This window comes from Balaenoptera acutorostrata, chromosome 16, assembly GCF_949987535.1.
Source record: "Balaenoptera acutorostrata chromosome 16, mBalAcu1.1, whole genome shotgun sequence".
NCBI lineage: Eukaryota > Metazoa > Chordata > Mammalia > Artiodactyla > Balaenopteridae > Balaenoptera > Balaenoptera acutorostrata.
Genome location: NC_080079.1, coordinates 30,992,769 through 31,013,270, shown reverse-complemented (window position 1 = coordinate 31,013,270; position 20,502 = coordinate 30,992,769). Strand labels below are relative to the sequence as shown.

The 20,502-nt window shown below is 47.2% G+C and overlaps 1 protein-coding gene across 8 annotated transcripts in view; it reads left to right on the top strand.

The window, feature by feature from the left end:
• The window catches only part of ZFYVE27 (zinc finger FYVE-type containing 27), a 137,640-nt gene that overhangs the window by 102,275 nt on the left and 14,863 nt on the right, over positions 1 to 20,502 (top strand). For all 8 annotated transcript variants that reach the window (XR_009005601.1, XR_009005602.1, XM_057530507.1 and 5 more), the window contains one exon: positions 18,165 to 18,290. Coding sequence is in view for 6 of the 8 variants with exons in the window: in XM_057530507.1 (XP_057386490.1) it covers positions 18,165 to 18,290 (126 nt within the window). In the remaining 2 variants the exon portion in view is untranslated. The remainder of the gene's footprint in view (positions 1 to 18,164; positions 18,291 to 20,502) is intronic.

Here is a 20,502-nt window from a genome sequence, read left to right as displayed (position 1 = left end):
ATTAGAATCAACAAAGAATAACATTTCAATAAATATAATCAGAATAAACAAAATGCAGGGAAAAAGAAAATAAAAACTCTATTACCCGGGCTTCCCTGGTGGCGCAGTGGTTGGGAATCTGCCTGCTAGTGCGGGGGACACGGGTTCAAGCCCTGGTCTGGGAAGATCCCACATGCCACGGAGCAGCTGGGCCCGTGAGCCACAACTACTGAGCCTGCGCGTCTGGAGCCTGTGCCCCGCAACGGGAGGGGCCGCGATAGTGAAAGGCCCGCGCACCGCGATGAAGAGCGGTCCCCGCACCGCGATGAAGAGTGGCCCCCACTTGCCGTAACCAGAGAAAGCCCTCGCACGAATCGAAGACCCAACACAGCCAAAAATAAATAAATAAATAAATAAAGTAGCTATAAAAAAAAAAAAAAAAAAAAAAAAAAAAACTCTATTACCCAAGGAAGTGAATTTTAAATTGGAACCTGAAGAGATTTATCCAGGTGAAGAGGAGGGAAAGAACATTCCAGGCAGAGCACAGATGAAGGTTCAGAAGTGATGCAGAACGTAGCACATTTGAGGGACTGAAAAATAAAAGTCACGCATGGCTGTGGTTGGCATGGAGAGTGTAGGGAGAGAGGTGGTGGAAAGGGCTGGGAGGGATAAGCAGGGGGCCACATGGGCTGGACCCAGGAGAAATAAGAGCCAGGGTGTTGTGGCCTTGGTGAAGAGAGTGTGATACTTTTTAAGGAAGGAAGCTATAGATACAGGGAAATATCAGGGGGTACAGAAGGAGGACTAGATGACAAGGAGGCAGGGAATGGTGAATTGGCTGGCAGCATTCTGAAGAGTGTGGAAACATTCCAATCACTGGAACCTGCCCTGTGACCTGGCCAGTGGTCAGGAATTCCAAAAGCTGTATAGGAGTCTACCAGCCAAAGCATGACGCAATCAAAGCCATGAGAAGGTGTGTATAAAGCCCTGTGTTGGAGGGGGATGCTTCAAGAAAGCCCTCCTGGGACTGATGGGCTTGGAGATGCATCTAAAAGGTGGGATTCATAGTGCTGAGTGGGTGGGCTCAGGACAGTATTCTCTCCTTCCTGCCAGTGCCCAGTGCCAGCCTTTGGCTAATGACCTCTGGCTCGGGGCTCACAGTGGCTGTTACCCTGGAGGAAGCGCCTCTGCTTCTCCTTCCACAGCAGGAGCTGTCCTTGGGAGGATGGCGTGGGCAAAGACCACTTCCTCGACACCTACTTCCTCCCCAGGCTCTACCAGCCTCAGCAAATAGCTACTTTCTCTCCAACGCAATTGGACCAATTTGTCCAAACATGCATAGCCAATAAGTGGCTCTGAACTGAGGTCTTTATCTATTGTAGCACCTCCCCCACTGTCCAGAATAATTTTGTATCATCTACAAAATAAAATTTTCATTTATATTTATTCCTTCCCAAAGAACAAATCAGATGTAAAATGATCAGTTCTAACACTATCTCAGAGAAACCCTGCTTCTTTCTCTTCGTCTTCCAGAGAATTTTGCTTTAATTAATTCAACAAATTTATTGTCAGACATTATTCCAGGCATTTGGGATACATCAGTGAACATAACAAAGACCACTGCCCAAGCTTACAATTTAGCAGGCAAGACAAACAGAAGACATAATGAATAGATATATTGTTTGCTAGCAAAGGTGATGAATGCAATGGAAACAGAACAAGAAGGGGAACAAAATAAAGAAGTTTTTTTATTCCCACGAGCCAACTTACCTTAGTGGGCAGGAGGATAGAGAGGATGAGACAGAAGGAAGAGATAGGACAGGGCTTCGGTTTTTTGTTTTGTTTTTTTTAAAATGTGGATCTATTTTATTTAATTTATTTTTTGTAGGTATTTTATTTTCTATTGAGGTATAGTTGATTTACAATATTATACTAATTTCAAGTATACAACATACTGATTCAAAAAATTTTAGATTATACTCCATTTAAAATTTTTATAAGATATTGGCTATATTTCTTGTGCTGTACAATATATCCTGTAGCTTTCTTATTTTATACATAGTAGTTTGTGTAAAAAACTCTTAATCCCCTATGCCTATTATGCCCCTCTCCCCTTTCCTCTCCCCATTGGTAACCACTGGTTTGTTCTCTATATCCGTGAGTTGATTTCTGTTTGTTTTTTTAAACAAATTTATTTATTTATTTATTTATTTTTAGCTGCATTGGGTCTTTGTTGCTGAGCTCGGGCTTTTCTCTAGTTGCGGTGAGCGGGGGCTACTCTTCCTTGCAGTGTGTGGGCTTCTCATGGCAGTGGCTTCTCTTGTTGCAGAGCATGGGCTCTAGGCGTGAGGGCTTCAGTAGTTGTGGCCTGCAGGGTCTAGAGCGCAGGCTCAGTAGTTGTGGCGCTCGGGCTTATTTGCTCTGCAGCATGTGGGATCTTCCCGGACCAGGGCTTGAACCCGGGTCCCCTGTACTGGCAGGTGGATTCTTCACCACTGCACCACCAGGGAAGTCCCTGATTTCTGTTTTGTTATATTCATTCATTTGTTTTAGTTTTTAGGTTCTAGTATAGGTGATAACATATGGTATTTGTCTTTCTCTGTCTGACTTATTTCACTAACCATAATACCCCCCGGGTCCAGCCATGGCAATATTTCATTCTTTTTTATGGCTGAGCAGTATTCCATTGTATATGTATGCCACATCTTCTTTATCCATTCACTTGTTGATGGGCACTTAGGTTGCTTCCATATCTTGGCTCTCATAAATAATGCTGCTGTGAACATTGGGGTGCATGTATCTTTTCAAATTAGTGCTTTGTTTTCTTCAGTTATATACCCCGGAGTGGAATTGCTGGATTATATGGTAGTTCTATTTTTAGTCTTTTGTGGAACCTCCATACAGCTTTCCATGGTGGTTGCAGGACAGGGCTTCTGTTTTTCGCTATAAACCCTTGTCCCTGGTTGGAATTTTAAACTAATTGCATGTATTACTTTGATAAAAATAAAAATTAAGTTCAAATAGTGCTGTAATTATATTGGTGTGTGAGGGTAGCAGGGTGAGCTAAGTTCTCTTTTGTCACTGCAGAAAACAGGACAAGGTTTCTAAAGTTAATAAATCAAGAAATAGAACTGCAGGCATATCATTTAGCAAAGTAAACTTCTGAAAAATCAGAATTCAAAGCAGAAATAGCTAAAAGAGTGAAAAGTCATTTCTTCTGAAGAAATGACTAGAGGTAGGAAGGCGTAAGATAGAGTAGGCAGGGGACTCTTGCCTTTTATTATAAGCCTTTCAGTATGTTTGGATTTTTATTTATTTATTTATTTATTTTTGGCTGTGCTGGGTCTTCGGTTCGTGCGAGGGCTTTCTCTAGTTGCGGCAAGTGGGGGCCACTCTTCATCGCGGTGCGGGGACCGCTCTTCATCGCGGTGCGCGGGCCTTTCACTATCGCGGCCCCTCCCGTTGCGGGGCACAGGCTCCAAACGCGCAGGCTCAGCAGCTGTGGCTCACGGGCCCAGCTGCTCCGTGGCATGTGGGATCTTCCCAGACCAGGGCTCGAACCCGTGTCTCCTGCATTAGCAGGCAGATTCTCAACCACTGCGCCACCAGGGAAGCCCATGTTTGGATTTTTAAAATTATAGTCATGTGTTACTTTCACAAATAAAAAAAAAAACCGCATCCTACTGAGCCCTGGGAAGTCCACAGAGGGGTGTCTTGGGGGCTTCTATAGGGCGTGAGGGGGTGGGAGAGTAGGTAAGTTCTGCCCCCTTTCATGCAAATCCACTTTCTTTGATTTTTTTTTTATACCTGACTTTCATGCAAGGTTTTGTTTGAACAAAAGTTTCTGCAGCTGAAATTGGTTTGAGCTCCATGATCCCTTTCGGCTCTCATAATTAACGATGCTTTATAAGCATCTATTACCCTTATGCTTATGCCTATGTACTTCCTCAAAGAATTTCTATGACTTAGAAGCCTTGCAGTCTCACCCCAGTTGGCTATGGTTTGAAGTGACCGGTGAGTTCGTGGCCAGTTTGCTTGGTATGGAGGTGAGGCCCTGCAGTCGATAGCTGCTCCTGCAGAGGACCTCTGGAGCCACTCTCAGAGCAGGGGTTCTTTGGGAATTCTGCCGGGCCTCCAGCACGGTGGCGATCATAATGAGAGGGATGCGCTGTAGCTAATAGTCCCAGTATCTGCGGCGGTTTCTCCTGGGGTAGCTGTGAATTCTTATAGAAACTTGCCTCCCACTCCACGTCCTATAAAAGAGAAAGGAAGAGAGAGAGAGGGAGAGAGAGAGAGATGGAGAGAGGCTATGAACGAAAAAAGGGAGGCAACCCCCCATGAGCTTAGTCACCTCCTAGTGACTCCACCTACAGACATGTGTCATGGTCTGCCTGCTCTGATACTATTTTTAGGGCAGGTCCCTTCCATTCATGTTTCTAGGGCCTTTGCAATCATCCCTGTTGCTGCCTGGCAGCTGCTTTCCTGAGTTTGAAGTTCCAGAGGTGCTGTGTTTCCAGGAAACTTTCATGCCTTCTTGCCTTTTCACACTGTGTTCCTTCATCTGCTGTCCGGGGATATGACACTAATCCTTGAAGTCCAAGCTCAAATGTCATGTAGCTTGTAAAACTTTTTCTGGACCCCAACTCCGAAGAAACTGTCTTCACCTTAACACTTATCACAGAGCCTGGCCATCACTTGATTATAGTTTGGTGTCCTTGAGGGGTTTAAAACATCCCATGGTCATCTTTCTGTCTGGCATACAGTGGGTTTTTAGCGTCTGCTCACTGAATTAAATAAAAGCATGCTTGCTATTATTTTCTGTGCTTTAGGAAAACTTGCTTGGCCTGGAAGAAACTTTGCTGTGGGAGGATCTTTAGCAAGCATCTAAATAAATCTTTTCCCATTGTCCTCTTGAAAGACCAGATTTGGAAGAGTAGGCTACACTTGGAGGGATCCTGTCTGGGGAGGGAGACTTGTTGAGAACTGAGGCTCAGAGAGATTGAGACTTACTGATGATCACGTAGTGAACAGCAGAAGCCAGAGGTTGAAACCCATGTCATATGACTCCAGGGACACGGTTTCCTACCGCACAGTTCCTCGTAGTCTCCACAGTGTGCTCTGAGATGACACCATTTAAGACTTTTCAGACCACAATTTTCCCCCCAAGCATTCATGCAATTGTTTTCCTTCCAGACCCAAGTGCTGAGAATCTCTATCACCCTCCTGCTTTTTCTTCATTTCCCTGAGATTTGCTAGCTCTTTCCCTGTCTCCCCTGCAGTCTGTAGGAGTTCATTTCCCTCTCATCTCTTTGCAGGTATCGTGATTTCCAAATCTCTCAGTTGGTTTCTTTTTCTGGCTGTGGTCCTTTTTGGGGAGACTTTCCAATGCAGCCGAAGATTAGAGGATGATAACACTGAATTAGTTAGTGGATCTCCTTTGATGTTATTTTGTGGGCAAACATTAATTTATGACAAAAACATCAAAGAGCTAGGCTCTTGCATACAACTGGTTTGTCCCAAGGCAGCTGGGTAATAATGATCAGTCAGATTAAATCTCAGCATCTTCTCCTGCCTCCAGAGTTAAAGCCCAAATGACTGGAGTGTGGGAACATCCCATCCTGTAGTATCCCATCACAGCCTCAAGTTAGCACAGTATGAAACTCTCCTCACTCCGAATGTGGATCTCTCGCCATAGCCTCCCCTTTGATGCCTCCAAGACTTGAGGTCTGTCAAGACTGTTAGAACAACCCTGGAGGCAATGTAGTGATAAAAGGCTGGGGCTGTTAATGTCTTTTTCCAGTCAGAGGAGCTGGATATTAGAAGGGATCCTTCATCTTTGCGTGGATGAGCTCAAGGTTCTCTCTAGAGTCCTAGTCCTGTAATTTCAGTGGTAAGGAGAACTCTCCTTGGGCTATACGGGAAGGTGCCAGCACCATGCTTGGCACATAGCAAACTCTCCATACATAATGGTTGAATGTACTTGTTGAGAAAGGTCATGAAGCATGAAAGTCTATGGCTAGTTGAAGAGGAATAAGGTGTAGAGCTCAGGTCTTTGCTTACACTACAAAACCTCCTAACCCACTTATGTCTGTGGCCTTTACTCTGCTTCTTCCACTGTATCTGTGGTGGAAAATTGTCTGTGCTCCTTTCCAGAGCCACCCCTTCCATGTTTGCCCATCCTCTGCTGACCTCTTAAGGGCTTGCTTCTGCAATTAACCCTCTCTTTTCTGAGCCATCAATGTTTCCCTCTCTAGTAGATTATTCCTATCAGCAAACAGCAAGCTCTAATGTCTCCCGTCTTCGAAGAACCTCCTCGGCTTCTTCTTCTCCCTGAAGCCACCGTGCTACTTTTCACTCTCCTTTACAGCAAAATGTCTCTAAATAGTTGTCTACGCTCCCAGTATCTCTACTTCCTCTCCTCCATTCTGACTCTCAAACCCACTTTAATCAGAATTTCATCCCCATACTCCACTAAAACAGCTCTTATCAAGGTCACCAGTGACCTTGCTGCCAAGTCCAGTGGTCATTTCTCAGTCCTCATGTTATTCTACATGTAAGCAGCACTCCACGTGGATGGTAAGGCTCTGTTACCAGGTTTTTGCTTGGCTCCAGGACATCACTCTCTCTTGGGTCTCCTCCTACTTCATTGGCCACTCTTCTCAGAATCCTCTGTCTTCCCAACCTGTAAGTAACGAAGTACCCAGGATAGGCTCTTTATTTTATTTTATTTTAAAAATATCTTTATTGGAGTATAATTGCTTTACAATATTGTGTTAGTTTCTGCTGTATAACAAAGTGAATATATGTATCCATACATCCCCATATCCCCTCCCTCTTGCACCTCCCTCCCACCCTCCCTATCCCACCCCTCTACGTTGTCACAAAGCATCGAGCTGATCTCCCTGAGTTATGAAGCAGCTTCCCACTAGCAATCCATTTTACATTTGGTAGTGTATATATGTCAGTGCTACTCTTTCACTTCGTCCCAGCTTCCCCTTCCCGCTCTGTGTCCTCAAGTCCGTTCTCTACGTCTGCGTCTTTATTCCTGCCCTGCCACTAGGTTCATCAGTACCATTTTTTTAGATTCCATATATATGTGTTAGCATACGGTATTTGTTTTTCTCTTTCTGACTTATTTCACTCTGTATGACAGACTCTAGGTCCATCCACCTCATTACAAATAACTCAGTTTCGTTCCTTTTTATGGCTGAGTAATATTCTATTGTATATATGTGCCACATCTTCTTTATTCATTCATCTGTTGATGGACATTTAAGTTGCTTCCATGTCCCGGCTATTGTAAATAGTGCTGCAATGAACATTGTGGTACATGTCTCTTTTTGAATTATGGTTTTCTCAGGGTATATATATGCCCAGTAGTGGGATTGCTGGGTCATATGGTAATACTATTTTTAGTTTTTTAAGGACCCTCCATACTGTTCTCCATAGTGGCTGTATCAGTTTACATCAGGATCAGTTCTTAAACATTTTTTTCTAGCTATACTCACTTCCTAGATAATTTCATCTAGACCCATGGTTTTAAATACCATTCACATACTGATGACTCCTGAAGTTATATTTCCAGCCCTCTACCTCTCCCCTGAACCCCAACTTCCTACTCTACTAAGGTGTATAACGTGCATATCAAACTTCCATCCTAAATCAACTAAGCACATCCAAACTCTGTATTCCCCATTCCTACTCAGCCCTTAGTCTTCCTCCCTCAGTAAATAGCAACTCCTTTCTTCCAGTGGCTGAGACTTCAAAACTCGGAATCATCTTTAACTCTCTTTCATACTGCAACCTCAATCTATCTATAGGTCCTTTCAGCGTTACCTCCAAGTTGTATCTAGAGTCTGGCCACTTCTCACCCCACTGCTCCTACCCTAATCTAAGCCACCACCGTATCTCGCCTGGACTACTCTAACAGCCTCCTGATTGGCCTCACTGCTTCTATCCTTGCCTCCCTGCCAACCCTAGCATCCAGAGTAATCTTCTAAAAACTACAATTAGATAATACCACGCCTCTACTCTAAATCTTCTAAGGCTTGCCATCTCACTTCCTGAGTGGAATCCAAAATCCTTATGAGGGCCTACAAGTCATATAAAACCTGGCTCCTGCTACCTCTCTGATTTCAGCTCCCATCTCTCTTCCCCTGGCCCACTCCAGTCTAGCTACACTGGTCTCCCTGCTATTCTTTGAACACGCCAAGCCCACTCCTTTCTCGGAGCCCTTGTACTCTGTCCTCTAAGCTTTGTCACTCTTCCCTCACATACCTGCATGTTAAATTCTCTCACTTCCTTCAGGCCTCTGCCCAAATTTCACCTTAACAAAAAAACTTGCCCTGACTATTTTTTCTGAAATACCCCCTCCCCCCGTCACTCTCTCTCATTACCATGCTTTACTTTACTTCTTAGTGATGATTACAACTTGACATATTTTATACTATTTGCTAATCTGATATTGATTGTTACCCCACTAATATAAATTCAATAAGAACAAAGTCTTTGTGCATTTAGTCGTCGCTGTATCCCAAGCTCCTAGAAAAGTGCCTGATACATAGTAGGTGTTCAACAAATATACATAGAATGAATGGATTGGTTGAATGCACTCATCCAGATGTCTTGTCTTCAAGTGAAGAGAGTGGTTTCCAGATAGTTGTCTAATTCATATGATCAAAACCACGTGTGAGGAACTGGGAGAGGTGTACATGGAGATCATCAGATGTGCATTTATTTATTACCAGAGACCACCATGGGATTCACAGATATTTTCAGGTTGCTCCTTGATGCCAAATCATTTGCTGGACTATAAGGTGAAATGAAAATCTGCCTTTAACTTCTTTGGCATGTCATTATCCTTGGGGACTCAGTGTGTTCATCTGTGAAATAGGCAGCTGGAGATGTGGGTATATTCTGCCAATTTATAGTCTACAGTGTGCTGGAGGGAGGCGGTTCAGCTGGGAGGATCAACCACACACGCTCTGGAGCTTGACTGCCTGTGCTTGAATCCTGCCTCTGTTCCTTACAGGCCACACGACCTTAGGTAACTCACTCAGTTTCCTCATTTGTAAAGTGGGAATAATAAAATGATAATAATAGCATTTAGTTCAAAGAGTAATTGTGAGGATTATATAAGATAATACATGTAGAGCATGTAGGATATGGTCTGGCACACAAGTGCTCAATAAATGTTAACTATTAAAAATGAGATGTTCTGGGGGAAGTTCTGAGGGGTCATTGCTATTAATGTGTTTTAGGGGCAATAAGCTATCCTAGAATATTAGATGATATGGAATCTTTAAAAGTGTGATAATAGGTTTTGCTAAGATGTATGTGGGTCATTGGCTTGGAGGAAAAGGGAACATACATTCCTGGCTCTGTACTCTGCATTGTGTGTAACTCTGGCTATGAAACCCTAAAAGATGGACCAAATTATCCTTGGGTTGTGATCAAGCATGAGAAATTTCCACCCTGAGGAAAAATATTTGAAGGTTGCAAAATGAATGCTGGATTTGGTATCCCATGATGATGATAGTGAAAAAGACACTTGAGGGAAGCTGTGAAAAATTTGGTATGACCAAATACATCGATATCAAGAAAATGAAGAGCATTGAGCAAAAGTCACGTGGAAGGAAAACCTGAGGAATACCACTCTACATGAATGCAAATACTGCTTATAAGAAATCTGAAGAATCTTATAAAAGCCAGCTCTGTGGAGATTCCCCCAAGAGCAGGTTGGAGAAATAATGACCATATCAAGCCTATCAGAGACCAGGGTGGCTGTATTTTGTGCTGGAAAACAATATTTCCATAAGACCAGCAAGTTGGTGTCTCTGAGTGAGAAAACTTGGAAGACTGTAGGTAAGCCAGGACGAAGATAATAAGCATGATAGTGGGAGCTTTCCTGTCAACAGTTTTGATCATGTGAAACGAAATGGTGGCATCAAAATAGAAACTTCTCTCCCTTTAAAGCTATAGATAAAATTTGAAAATACGTATCTATAGGTTTATAGATAAAATATGGACTTTTCTGCTTCTGTGGACCATACATATGAGAAAATGTGCAACACTAAAGAAAAGTCTTTCAACATGCTGTGGCTAGTATGAGTATCATCTTTGTGGCCATCTTCGGTAACACTGATAATTTCCAGTAAATCTTGAGTTTGCAATAATGAAAAAAATGTGATGATAATATTGTGATTAGGTAGGAGAATGCCCTTATTCTTAGGAGATACATGGTGAAGTACTTAAGAATAAACCCTCACAATGTCTGTCACTTACTTTCTAATAATCTAGCCAAATATATCTCTATGTTTCTGTGTCTATCTATCTATCAAGCAAATGTGACAAAATGTTAACAACTGTTGAAGCTAGGTGGATAGTATAGTTTATGGTACTATTCTTTCAATGTTTCTGTATGTTTGAAATTTTCAAAATAAAAGGTTGAGGAAAAAGAAAGATCCCTAGAAATAGTCTAGTGAAGTCCAACACTCATTTTACAGAAAGAAGGTCAGGTGTGAAGTAGTTACCTAAGGTCATGCTGCCTGAGGCAGGACCCAGCTCTGCTGGCTGCCCATGGCTCCCTGTGTGTGGGTTGCCCCTGTTGACCCTTAGGCAGCTGTGAGCTGTGGAGGAACATATACCCAGCTTCCCCTCAGAGACCAAGGGGTGTATGGGTGTGTGAAAGGGCACCTGTGTTGGTAGTTCCTTTTTGTTTATCAAGCAAATAGATAGGTCATCTGGTAGAAAGGTGTGATGTCGAAAATGTGAAAGAGGCACCAGAGCCAGAGCTGCCATCCTTAGAGAGTGGGCGTACCCACTTGGCACCATCTGCTTGTGGTTTTTGATTGGTGATGGTGGTGTGTATGTCAACTCTGGGATTTCAGAGGAGAGAGGGAAGAGTAAGGGTTGGGGGCAGGGCCAGGAAAAGCAGCAAGGAGAGGCTGGCTTCAGTTCTGGAGCTCCCTGAAAGAAGGGACCCCAGGGTATCTCTGGGGATGAAACAAGGGTACATATTTAAAGAAAGGAGATGATTCTCTGCGGTCTGCAGCAGCCTCCTCTAGCTAATAGGGTTCAAGGCAGTGAAAAGGAGAGAGGGGAGAGGAGGGAACGTCCATGCAAGCCTCGAGAGGGGGCCACAGAGAAGAAACGGAAGAGAAAGAAGAGGAAAAAAAACACAGACGAGGCAGCCTGGGCCACGATGGGGGAGGGGTTTGGAAGAAGGGTGTTGGAAAGGTAAAGAGCCCGCACCTGGGGGCCTGCGAACAAGTCGAGGACCCTCAGCCTTGGCAGGCTGGAGTGTCTTTCCCCAGAACGGTCCTGCCTCTCTCTCCTCCGAGTCTGCAAGTCCCTGGAGGCCTCGGTAGCGAGCGCCGAGGTCCTGGCTCTCTTACTAGGGGGAGGGGCAGGCAGGAGAGGCGGGGCCTCCGGGCCGGGCAGGAGCGGAGCTTCTGGCCGCGGGCGGGGCTCCTCTCCGGCGGGCGGGCGCCGGAGTCCGGGGCCGCCGCTTTCCCCACCCGATCTGCCGAGGCGCCTGGCCCCTCCTCCCCCCCCCACCCCCCGCCGCCCCCACGCCCGCCGCCCCTGTTAAAGATAAACCGGGCCGTTGCGTGCAAGAGCAGCGGCAACCAGCGATCGGGCCCGGAAGAGCCTCGGGTGAGGCTTCGCCTCTCCGGCCCGGCGCCCTTATCAGCACCGCGGAGAGCACAGTGACCGTCTCCAGGACCTAGGCGTCCGCCCGCCCAGCAGCCCACGGGCGCACGGGTCTGCGGCGTCCGCATCAGCACCGCGGACAGCGCCCCGGGCCCCGCCTCGTTGCCGCCAGCCCACCTGCTCCCCGAGTCAGCACGGCGGACACCCCGCCTCGACGGGCCCCGCAGCTGCTCGGCGCTGCCAGCGCCCCCAGAACATGGCCACTGAGGTAGGGAGCGAGCACCGGCCCGCAGGCAGTGCCCGGCTGCTGTGGGAACAGATCCCTGCTAGGGGCGGGGAAGGAAGACGGAGGGTGGGGTAGGATGGGATGGGGTGGTTTCCCGGATGGGGTCCGGAGGGAAGGCGTGGGGGAGGGGCGAAGTGGCAGGGGGGAAGAGAGGGGCTCCTCACTGGAGCTCATTTCACCCCTGGCGTGTCAATCTTCCCCCTCGGAGTCCCGAAGCTGTCCGCACCACTTGTTGGCACTAGTGCCAGGGTTGCTCCCGGGGCCTCAGCTGGGGTTTCCCCTTCCCATGGACTGCAAGTCCTGAAACCACTTCCCTAGAGGGCTGGAGACGAGCCTGAGCCAGTTTTAGGGGAGAGAAGGCGGCTGGCTGCTGTTGCTATGTGGTGCAGCCATCCAGCTTCTGAGCCCAAAAGCCTGGCTAAGGGATGACAGACCTACCTTCACATCCGCATTTCCTCCGCGGGGGCAGGGGGACAGGAGGGGACAAAGAATCCTCAGGTCAAAACCCCAAATGGTTGGTTTTAATGAGCTGCCTGCATCAGTTCAATTTTGCATATTACCCTTTCTTGCTTCTTCACCCCTTTTGAGTTTCCTGTACCAGAAGACCGCATTTCCCTTGTGTCTGATGGGAGGAGCTGCCTTCTTCAGGGTGTGCCTATAGGTGTGTCACCTTCAAGGGACTTGAAAGCTGAACCAAGGACCTATTGACTGAGGGCAGGATCTATGTGCAGTGCTTAAGAGATCAGGAATTACCTCCTCTACCCCCTCATTTCACAAGGGAAATGGAGCTCTTTATATTCCCACTTCATAAGTGGTAAAGCTAATACATGAAGGGGAGGACCTATTTAACACTCACACAGCGTGTCAGCAGCAGAGCTGAAAGTTTCTTCTTTGAATTTTGGAGTGGAACCCAGGACACCAGATTTCCCCAGTTCTGAGGTTGACTTCTTTTGTGGTGTTTCCCCATTTCCCACCCAGCTGGAACACAAGCCAGGGGGACAGCAGAGGCTTTTGAATGATCCTATGCAGTGCCTCTGGGCATCCTGCTGAGCAGCGTGACATCAGTACCAAGTGTTACTGTTGTTATTCTGCTGTCGTCGCCACCACAGAACAAGGTGCAGTTGCTTGGCATCACTCGGCTTTCTGACAAGGCACAGGGTTAGCTAGGAGAGCTCGTCCCTCAGGACCCTGTGAGGGGACAAGCCCTGCGCAGACCCATGGAGCCTGGTTTCTAGGGTGGAGGAATGCAGAGTGCTCAGAAAGTGCCAGAGATACTGAGAAGAGGAGGAAGAACAAAGGAGAAATGGCCAAGGAGCTGGTCACGTTCCAGACAGGGCTGGCAGACTGCAGCAGAGAGGCTGCTGGTGTTGGACAGGAAGGGGAGACTTCAGACACGTGGGCACAGTTGGGCCAGCAGTGTGGGCAGAGAAGGTGGCCACATCTGTGATGAGGCCCATTTGTCCCAGCAAATCTCCCTCTCAGGTCTGCTATGGTTCACAGATTCTAACCAGCAGACTTACATCTCTAGGTCGAGGCAGTGTTTCCAGGAGGCTGCTGTTAGCCTGCTGTTAGCTCTGCTATAATGCTTCTGCGAATATAGCATTTTCCTGTATACAAAGCACTATCACACGAGTGATCTTTGAGCCTTAGAGCAACCCTGTGAAGTAGGCGAGGATAGTGTCATTATCCCCAATTAACAGATGAGACAACTGAGGCTCAGAAGCTTGCCTAATCCCTGTGAAGGAGCCAAGGAAGGCATCATTATTCCATTTTACAGATGATGCAACTGGAGTGCTGAGACTTATCCAAGAAAATATGGCTAAAAAGTGGCAGGGCCAGGACTAGAACTTGAGTCTTCTGCCTCCCTGGCCAGTGCTTTGTTTGCTGCATCCAGGTGTATCCAATTAGCCAACTGTGTTGCCCAGTAGAGAGTAGAGGACTAGGGGTCCTGACATAGACTTTGATGGGGGACGGATGCAAAGGAGTTCAGGAAGGTCTGGAGTATGGGGACTCAGGTACCCTGACGGGCCTGGCTGGTTCAGCTTGAGGGCAGAGGGATGGAGGAATGCCCACAGGGTTGAGGGGCCGAGGACAAATATTGCCCATTTCCCAGTTTGGCCTTGGGTGGACTCTGATGGCAGCACAGAGGGAGGAAGCCTTAGCTCTGCCAAGGCCCAGGGCGTTCACATTATCTGGGCTGCAGAGCGAGTCATTTTCCCCAGGCTGTTCTTACTGTTAGGACTGAGTTAAGATTACCAGGAAAAACCTGTTGGGAGAAGGCAAACCTCATGCCAAGCTCCTGTGGCCATCCTCTTAGGATTCTGAATGGGAGGTCCTCAGCTCCAGCAGAAAGTGTTTTGAGAGGAGGAGAGGAGAGAGAGGGAGAGAATTGAGAAAGATTGGATATCCCTGGATCCCTGGATGGAAAGCATGGAAACTGGATATTTTCTACTCCTTAATTTCTGTTTAGGAGTTAGCGTTAGGGGAGGGGTGTGTGTGAGGACCTCAGAGAAGGGATGAAGCCTCCTGAGCCATACACTGACCTCATTTGGAAAACTGTAATGAGCCCATTTCCTGCGTGACAAACCTCTGCGAATGTGTGTCATGGGAGCAGGGTCTGCCCCGGAAAACAGTCCAGATGGCCAAGGACAACTGGGAAATGCTTGGCTGGGAGGGGCTTGTCCAAGTGGAGGAGTTTGGCCCCTAAGAGATTTTTTAATGCACCCAAGTAGCATTAGCCAAGAAAGGCACTGGAGGTTTGATCTCTGAGGCATGAAATTAACAAGCAGCAGACAATGGGCTGGGCTGGGGCTCTGGTGCAGCCTGAGAAGGAGGCCCTGCGCCTGGGTTTCCATCCTGAGGCCCGACTCGGCTGCCTGTGACTCATGATGCTCACTCCTCCTCCACACCCCAGCCAGGGAGGATGGTGTTGGCTCATCAGCTGAACCTTCTGATTCTTGAGTTGAGTCTCAGATGCGTCCTCTGCAATTAGTTGGTTTTTAATGAGGATGGAGATGTGGGCCAGATGGGGCCTCCTGTTTGTCTTGGTCCGACCTGCCTGGGAGTGCTCATCTGCACTCCGGTGCTTGCTCCTTCCCACCTCTGCCAACTTGACTCTGTCAAGTGTACAGACCCTAAATGTGAGACCTGGGATACCCACTCTCCTGGCAGCCTCCTTTGCCCTGCCACGCAGTTCAAAAATTGGTGTCAGCAGATCTCACCACTGATTTTCTCTTTCTTCCTCATGCAGTGCCTCTTGGTCCTGTCCTAACTCAGCTGCCAGCAGCTAGGGGATGGTGATGGGAGGGAGGGGAGGGTTGAGGAAGGTGAGAAGTAAGAGGCAGGAGACCCTGCCTTGCCTTAGATCCTACTCTTCACTAACTACAGATGAGTTAGAGTCTTAGAGTCTGTGTGCTCTAAGTAGATCTGGGAAACTAGGGCTCTGGCATATAAAGTGTGTCTGATACCATCCTCTAGCAACTCCTCAAGACCCCACAAACACTCTCCAGGGAGGGAAGAAGATCCCTAGTCATCCAGAGCCAGGACAGTGTTCTAAGGCTCAGGATATTGTTGGGTTTGGAAAGGGTGTTGACCCCTCCCACTCTGGCTACTTGAGAACACATTGATAAAAGCCAAAAGGAAATGGGACGGTACTATGTAAGGTAGCACCCTAAAATCTTAATGGTGTAATAAAATAGAGGCTTATTTCCAGGTGGTTCTCCTCTAGGCAGTGATTCAGGGACCCAGGCTCTCTTCAGCTTGTGGTTCCACTATCTTCAACACATGGCTCTCTTGGTTTCTGTGGGAGGTGAAAAAATTCACAGAGGAGTGGTGGTCTTTATGAGCTAAGCCTATACATGACATTCATCACTTCCATTTGCATTCCATTCAGTCATATGGCCACACCTAACTGAAAGGGAGGCTGGGAATTAATCTAGCTGTGTGACCAGGAGGAAGAAGTGGCTGTAGTCAACAGCTAGCCAGTCACTAGAGACATATACCTTCATGGTAGCACACAGTATGTGTGCATTCAGTCACAGACAAAGGAGGATATTGGAGGGGAAGCAGCTGAGCCCATTTCAGAATGGCTGAAGCACTGTTCTTTCCTTTTCTTTCCATTCTCACCATTATTTTTCTTAAGTTAGACCCACTTTAATTTTCCCCTGGAATACTACAAAGATAGTCATCCCTCCACCTGGCCCCCTAGCCCAGTCATGCCCATTTCCCATGCACCAATCATGAAGCTACCAGAATGATCCTTCTGGGGCTAGGGGAATCCATCCTCAAGATCGTCAGGCTCATGTATGTTGGTTTAGAAGGTCGGAGGAAGGTCACAGCCCCTTCCTTTTCCTTCGAAAATACAACCATATGAAACCTTAACCAGACAGAGCAGACACACTGATGAATAACATTTTTATATTACCAAAGCATTTTTTATTTTTCAAAGCTATCATAGGATCCTACTAAATGTCAAGGGGACTCCTTCAATGAAAACCTTGATTAGGGGAATCAAGGACTATAGGAGCACTTATACATTATTTCATCCAATCACAATACTTTAGGATCACACTGTTCCACAGAGCAAAATTCACTTGGATTTAGGAAAGTCTTGTTAGCACCATCCCAGGACCTTGATCTATCTATCATCTGATCCTACTACCACACTGAAAACCTTTCTCTCTTTACTTATTCTTCCCCCAGCTCTTAAGCAATTTAAGTATCTTCTATCTTAAACCCTCCGCTCTAGTAGGAACTTGTCAAGCTCTTTGTGATCTAACCCTTGCCTTCTCTATACTCTCATCATCTACTGCTCTTATCTGCTCTGCAAACCAACTTCAGTCTTGCTGAAATCTGCCTCCAGTCATTGGAGTAGACCTTGTTCTCTGCTGTCTCCGTTACTTTGCACAATCTCCTCCCTCTGGGTTGCCTTTTCTTCCCTCCCTCACCCCCCCTCCCCACCCACCCCCCACCGCTGTTAGCTCCTTTATGACTCCACACAGACCTCAGGGAGCCTTTTCTGAGAAAGCGTTTCTGGGAGAGATGCTACTTCTGGGCAGCATTTATCACAGTCTGATTCATTGTATATTTACTTGTCTTCCTCCCTGGGGCTCACAGACTGTCTTTTGCTCAGCATCCCCAGAGCCTGGCAATAGTAGGGACTCAGTAAATGAAAGCTGAGTGACTGAATGGATTCACCTTAATTACACAGGATGAACTGGCTGTGTTCACTCTGCCTTTGGGGCTTGGGCTCCACGTGGTTCCAATGCCTGGAATATCACCCAGTGGGAAGCTTGTCTCGAATGTGGGTGATGGAGGCTGGAAGTGGAAGAAAGAGGCCCTGTTCTTCTGTGGAACTGAGCCCACTTCTCTGAAATGCTAGAGTCTGTGTCAACGTCAAGTTTGCAGGTGTGGACAAGGGACAGAAGTCACCCCACTCCTTCCTACCAGGGCAGGAGATTTCTTCATTTTCTGGCTTCAGCCCACTTTATCCACAATTTTCTCTGGGAAATTTGGATGACTGTGGGCCCCTTCTTTCCTGTGATGAGAAGTGCTGGACGTGGAAACAATCTGTGGTGTCTCTGACTTAAGCCATAACCTGGCCTGAACCCCAGTCTCCCTCTGAGTTCATGGGCGCATCACATCTTCCTTTGCCCCACAAGCTCCCCTCCCCCAACCCTGTCAGCTCTACTAGGCGGGATGGGTCCGAGGCATCAGTCTTGTCCAGTGCTGGGGTCCCCAAGCCACAGCCTGACAAGCTGTGAACATTTTATACTTGCTGAATGAATGAAAGAGTGAAAGACCCCACCATGCATGTGTGTGTGTGTGTGTGTGTGTGTGTGAGAGAGAGAGAGAGAGAGAGAGAGAGAGAGAGACAGAGACAGAGAGAGAGAGAGAGAGAGGATCTGGGCCAGCCACCAGGAAGTGTTTTCCTCTCATTAAAATTTGTTCCTGGCTCTGTTGGTGGTTCCAGAACCTCTCACTTTGGCTCAGCTTTGGCCCTGCTTCAGGCTTTTTCTAGATCTTTTTGGGATAGCTAGAGGCATCTTCTGGAGTAAACTCAACAAGTTTGAGTTGCTTCCCGCAACCTTCCTTGAACATTTGTGGGATGGACAAGTTGTCCTGGTTTGCTGGGAACTTTCCTGATTTTAGCAATGAAAGGCCCACACCCCAATAAACCCCTCAGTCTTGGGCAAACCTAGAAGGATGATCACCTTGAGTGCGTGTCTCCTGAACGTCTCCCCAGGTCCACAATCTGCAGGAGCTCCGGCGAAGTGCCTCGCTGGCCACCAAGGTCTTTATCCAGAGAGACTACAGCGATGGGACCATCTGTCAGTTCCAGACCAAATTCCCCCCAGAGCTGGACAGCCGGGTAAGGATGTCTTTTCCTAAAGTTGGATCATAGACTATGATGGAACTGAGGGGCTTATTACAATACGTATATTTTTCCAGGAAAAAAATAGTATAGGAAACAACTTGCTCAGCCACTTCAAGTGGAAGAACTAAAAAATGTCCCTAACACTGTCTTGCTGTCACCTCCTAGAAAGTTAGAGCTGAAACACCTCAGAGATTTTCTAGTTCAGTGGCTCTCAAATTTCAGAGAATCACCTAGAGAGCTTGTCAAACAAATGCAAATTCCTGGCTCTTATTGGAATTTGCTTATTGGATGATACTAGGTGTCATCAGAGATGCTGACTCAGTTGCAGGACTGGGTTCAGGAATCTCTTTTTAGAAACACTTCTCAACCCCAGCTGTGCGTTAGAATTTCCTGGGGAGCTTAAAAAAAATTCCCAATGCCCAGACCACACCCAAGATCAATTAAATCAGAGTGTCTGGGACTGGGGCCCAGGCATCAGCATTGCTTTAAATTTCCCTGGTTGGTTCTCCTGTGCGTCTGGGGCTGAGGATCTTAATTTTTAACAAGGAATCCCCGGGTGATATGGAACTGGGTGATTCACAGATCCCACTTTGAGAATCTCTGGTCTCCTAGTACAGTGATTCTCATGCTGGGCTGCCCGTTAGAATCACCTGAGAGCTTTCGAAAAAACCTTGCAGGGCGTCAGCTTGGGTAGAATAGGACAGTGGTAGTCTTTGCTGCTCGGACCCGCCCTCTCGCTTCTCAGACCATTTGAATCAGAATCTCCTGGAGGCGAGACCTGAGTATGCCTATGTTTCAAAAGCTGCTCAGGTGATTTTAGTGTGTACCACAATTGAGAACAACTATGCCCTTGAACCAAAACTGTGGTCTGTGGACAGGCAACGTCAACGTCCCCTGGAAACACAGAATCTCAGGCTCCACCCTGGATCTACTGACTCAGAATTTGCATTTTAACCAGATCCTGAAGTTATTCATATGTGCATAAAAGTTTGAGAAGCATTGCATTAGTTCATCCCATTGTTTAAGAGAGGAAACTCAGGGCCAGGAAGAGGAAGTGACGTGCCAAACTGACTGAGGGCCGAAAGGGCCTTGGCGTCCGACTCTCTGCTTTTTCACAGGACTCCTGTTTCCTTAGTGGGTATAGATAAAACTGGGTGCCTGGGTGATCAGAGTCTTGGCAGGGAAAGCTTAGAGGCCTGGAGGAAGGGCTGGAGGGTGCTTTTCCCTCCTTCTCCCCACCTCGGACAGAGGGGAGAGCCTGATGCTCCCTCACAGGGTCTGCTGGTGGCATCAGAGGCCGTCAGCCAAGGGCTCTGCCCACAGCCTCCCGCTCCAACTCAGCTACTTGGTTGTTTCATGGACCAGTGGCCCCCTGCAAGGCATCAGCTCCTTCTGCTGAGTTTTGCTCCTGGTCCTGGGTGTATGTAGCCCTCATCTCAGGCCCCTTTAGAACTGGCCTGGGGTTGGGGGAGGGCAGAAGAAGGACCATGACCTTTCATTCAGCAGCCCAGGCAGATTTGAATGAGTTTGGGAGGGTGGGGCAGGGGTGGCCTTTGCTGATCTGACCCCTAAACAGTTTTTGGGGAGCGATGTAGATCTCGTCTTAGCATGCCAGTCCTTTGGGGCGGGGGTGATCCCTGAGATACAGCAGCAGGGCTTGGGTCCCAGACAGGATGGACATAATTTTCTCTATATGTTCACTCCAGATCTTTATAGAAGTAGTGGCTGGGAACCCCAAAGCTTCTGACTATTTGGGGGGAGAGCTTTTGTCCTAGACAGGAATGGGAGGTCCCTAACCTTATGTGATGGGCAGTTCTGGTCCTGTGGGGATGAGTGGGGAAGGGGGTGCTTAAAGAATGTAAATAATGGGATGAGAGACACTCTGATACCTACTGAGTTTGGAGCATGACCTTCCACTCCAGGCTCCAGTGGAGGGCTGCATGGTGAAGAGCACAGACTCGGGTCAGAGCTGTGTAAACTTGGCCCAGTTCACGCAGCATTCAGCAAGTATTTATTAGGCACCTACAATGTATTGGGCACTGGAGATGTAGGAGTGAACACATGGAGCTTATTTTCTATTAGAGGATACAAAAAAACTTTAAAAAGCAACAAGAAAATATGTAGGTGGTAACAAATACTGGAAATATAAGAGAGGAGGTCAAGTACAAAGGGGGAGCTGGGCAGAGGATGCGGGGTGCTGTCAGAA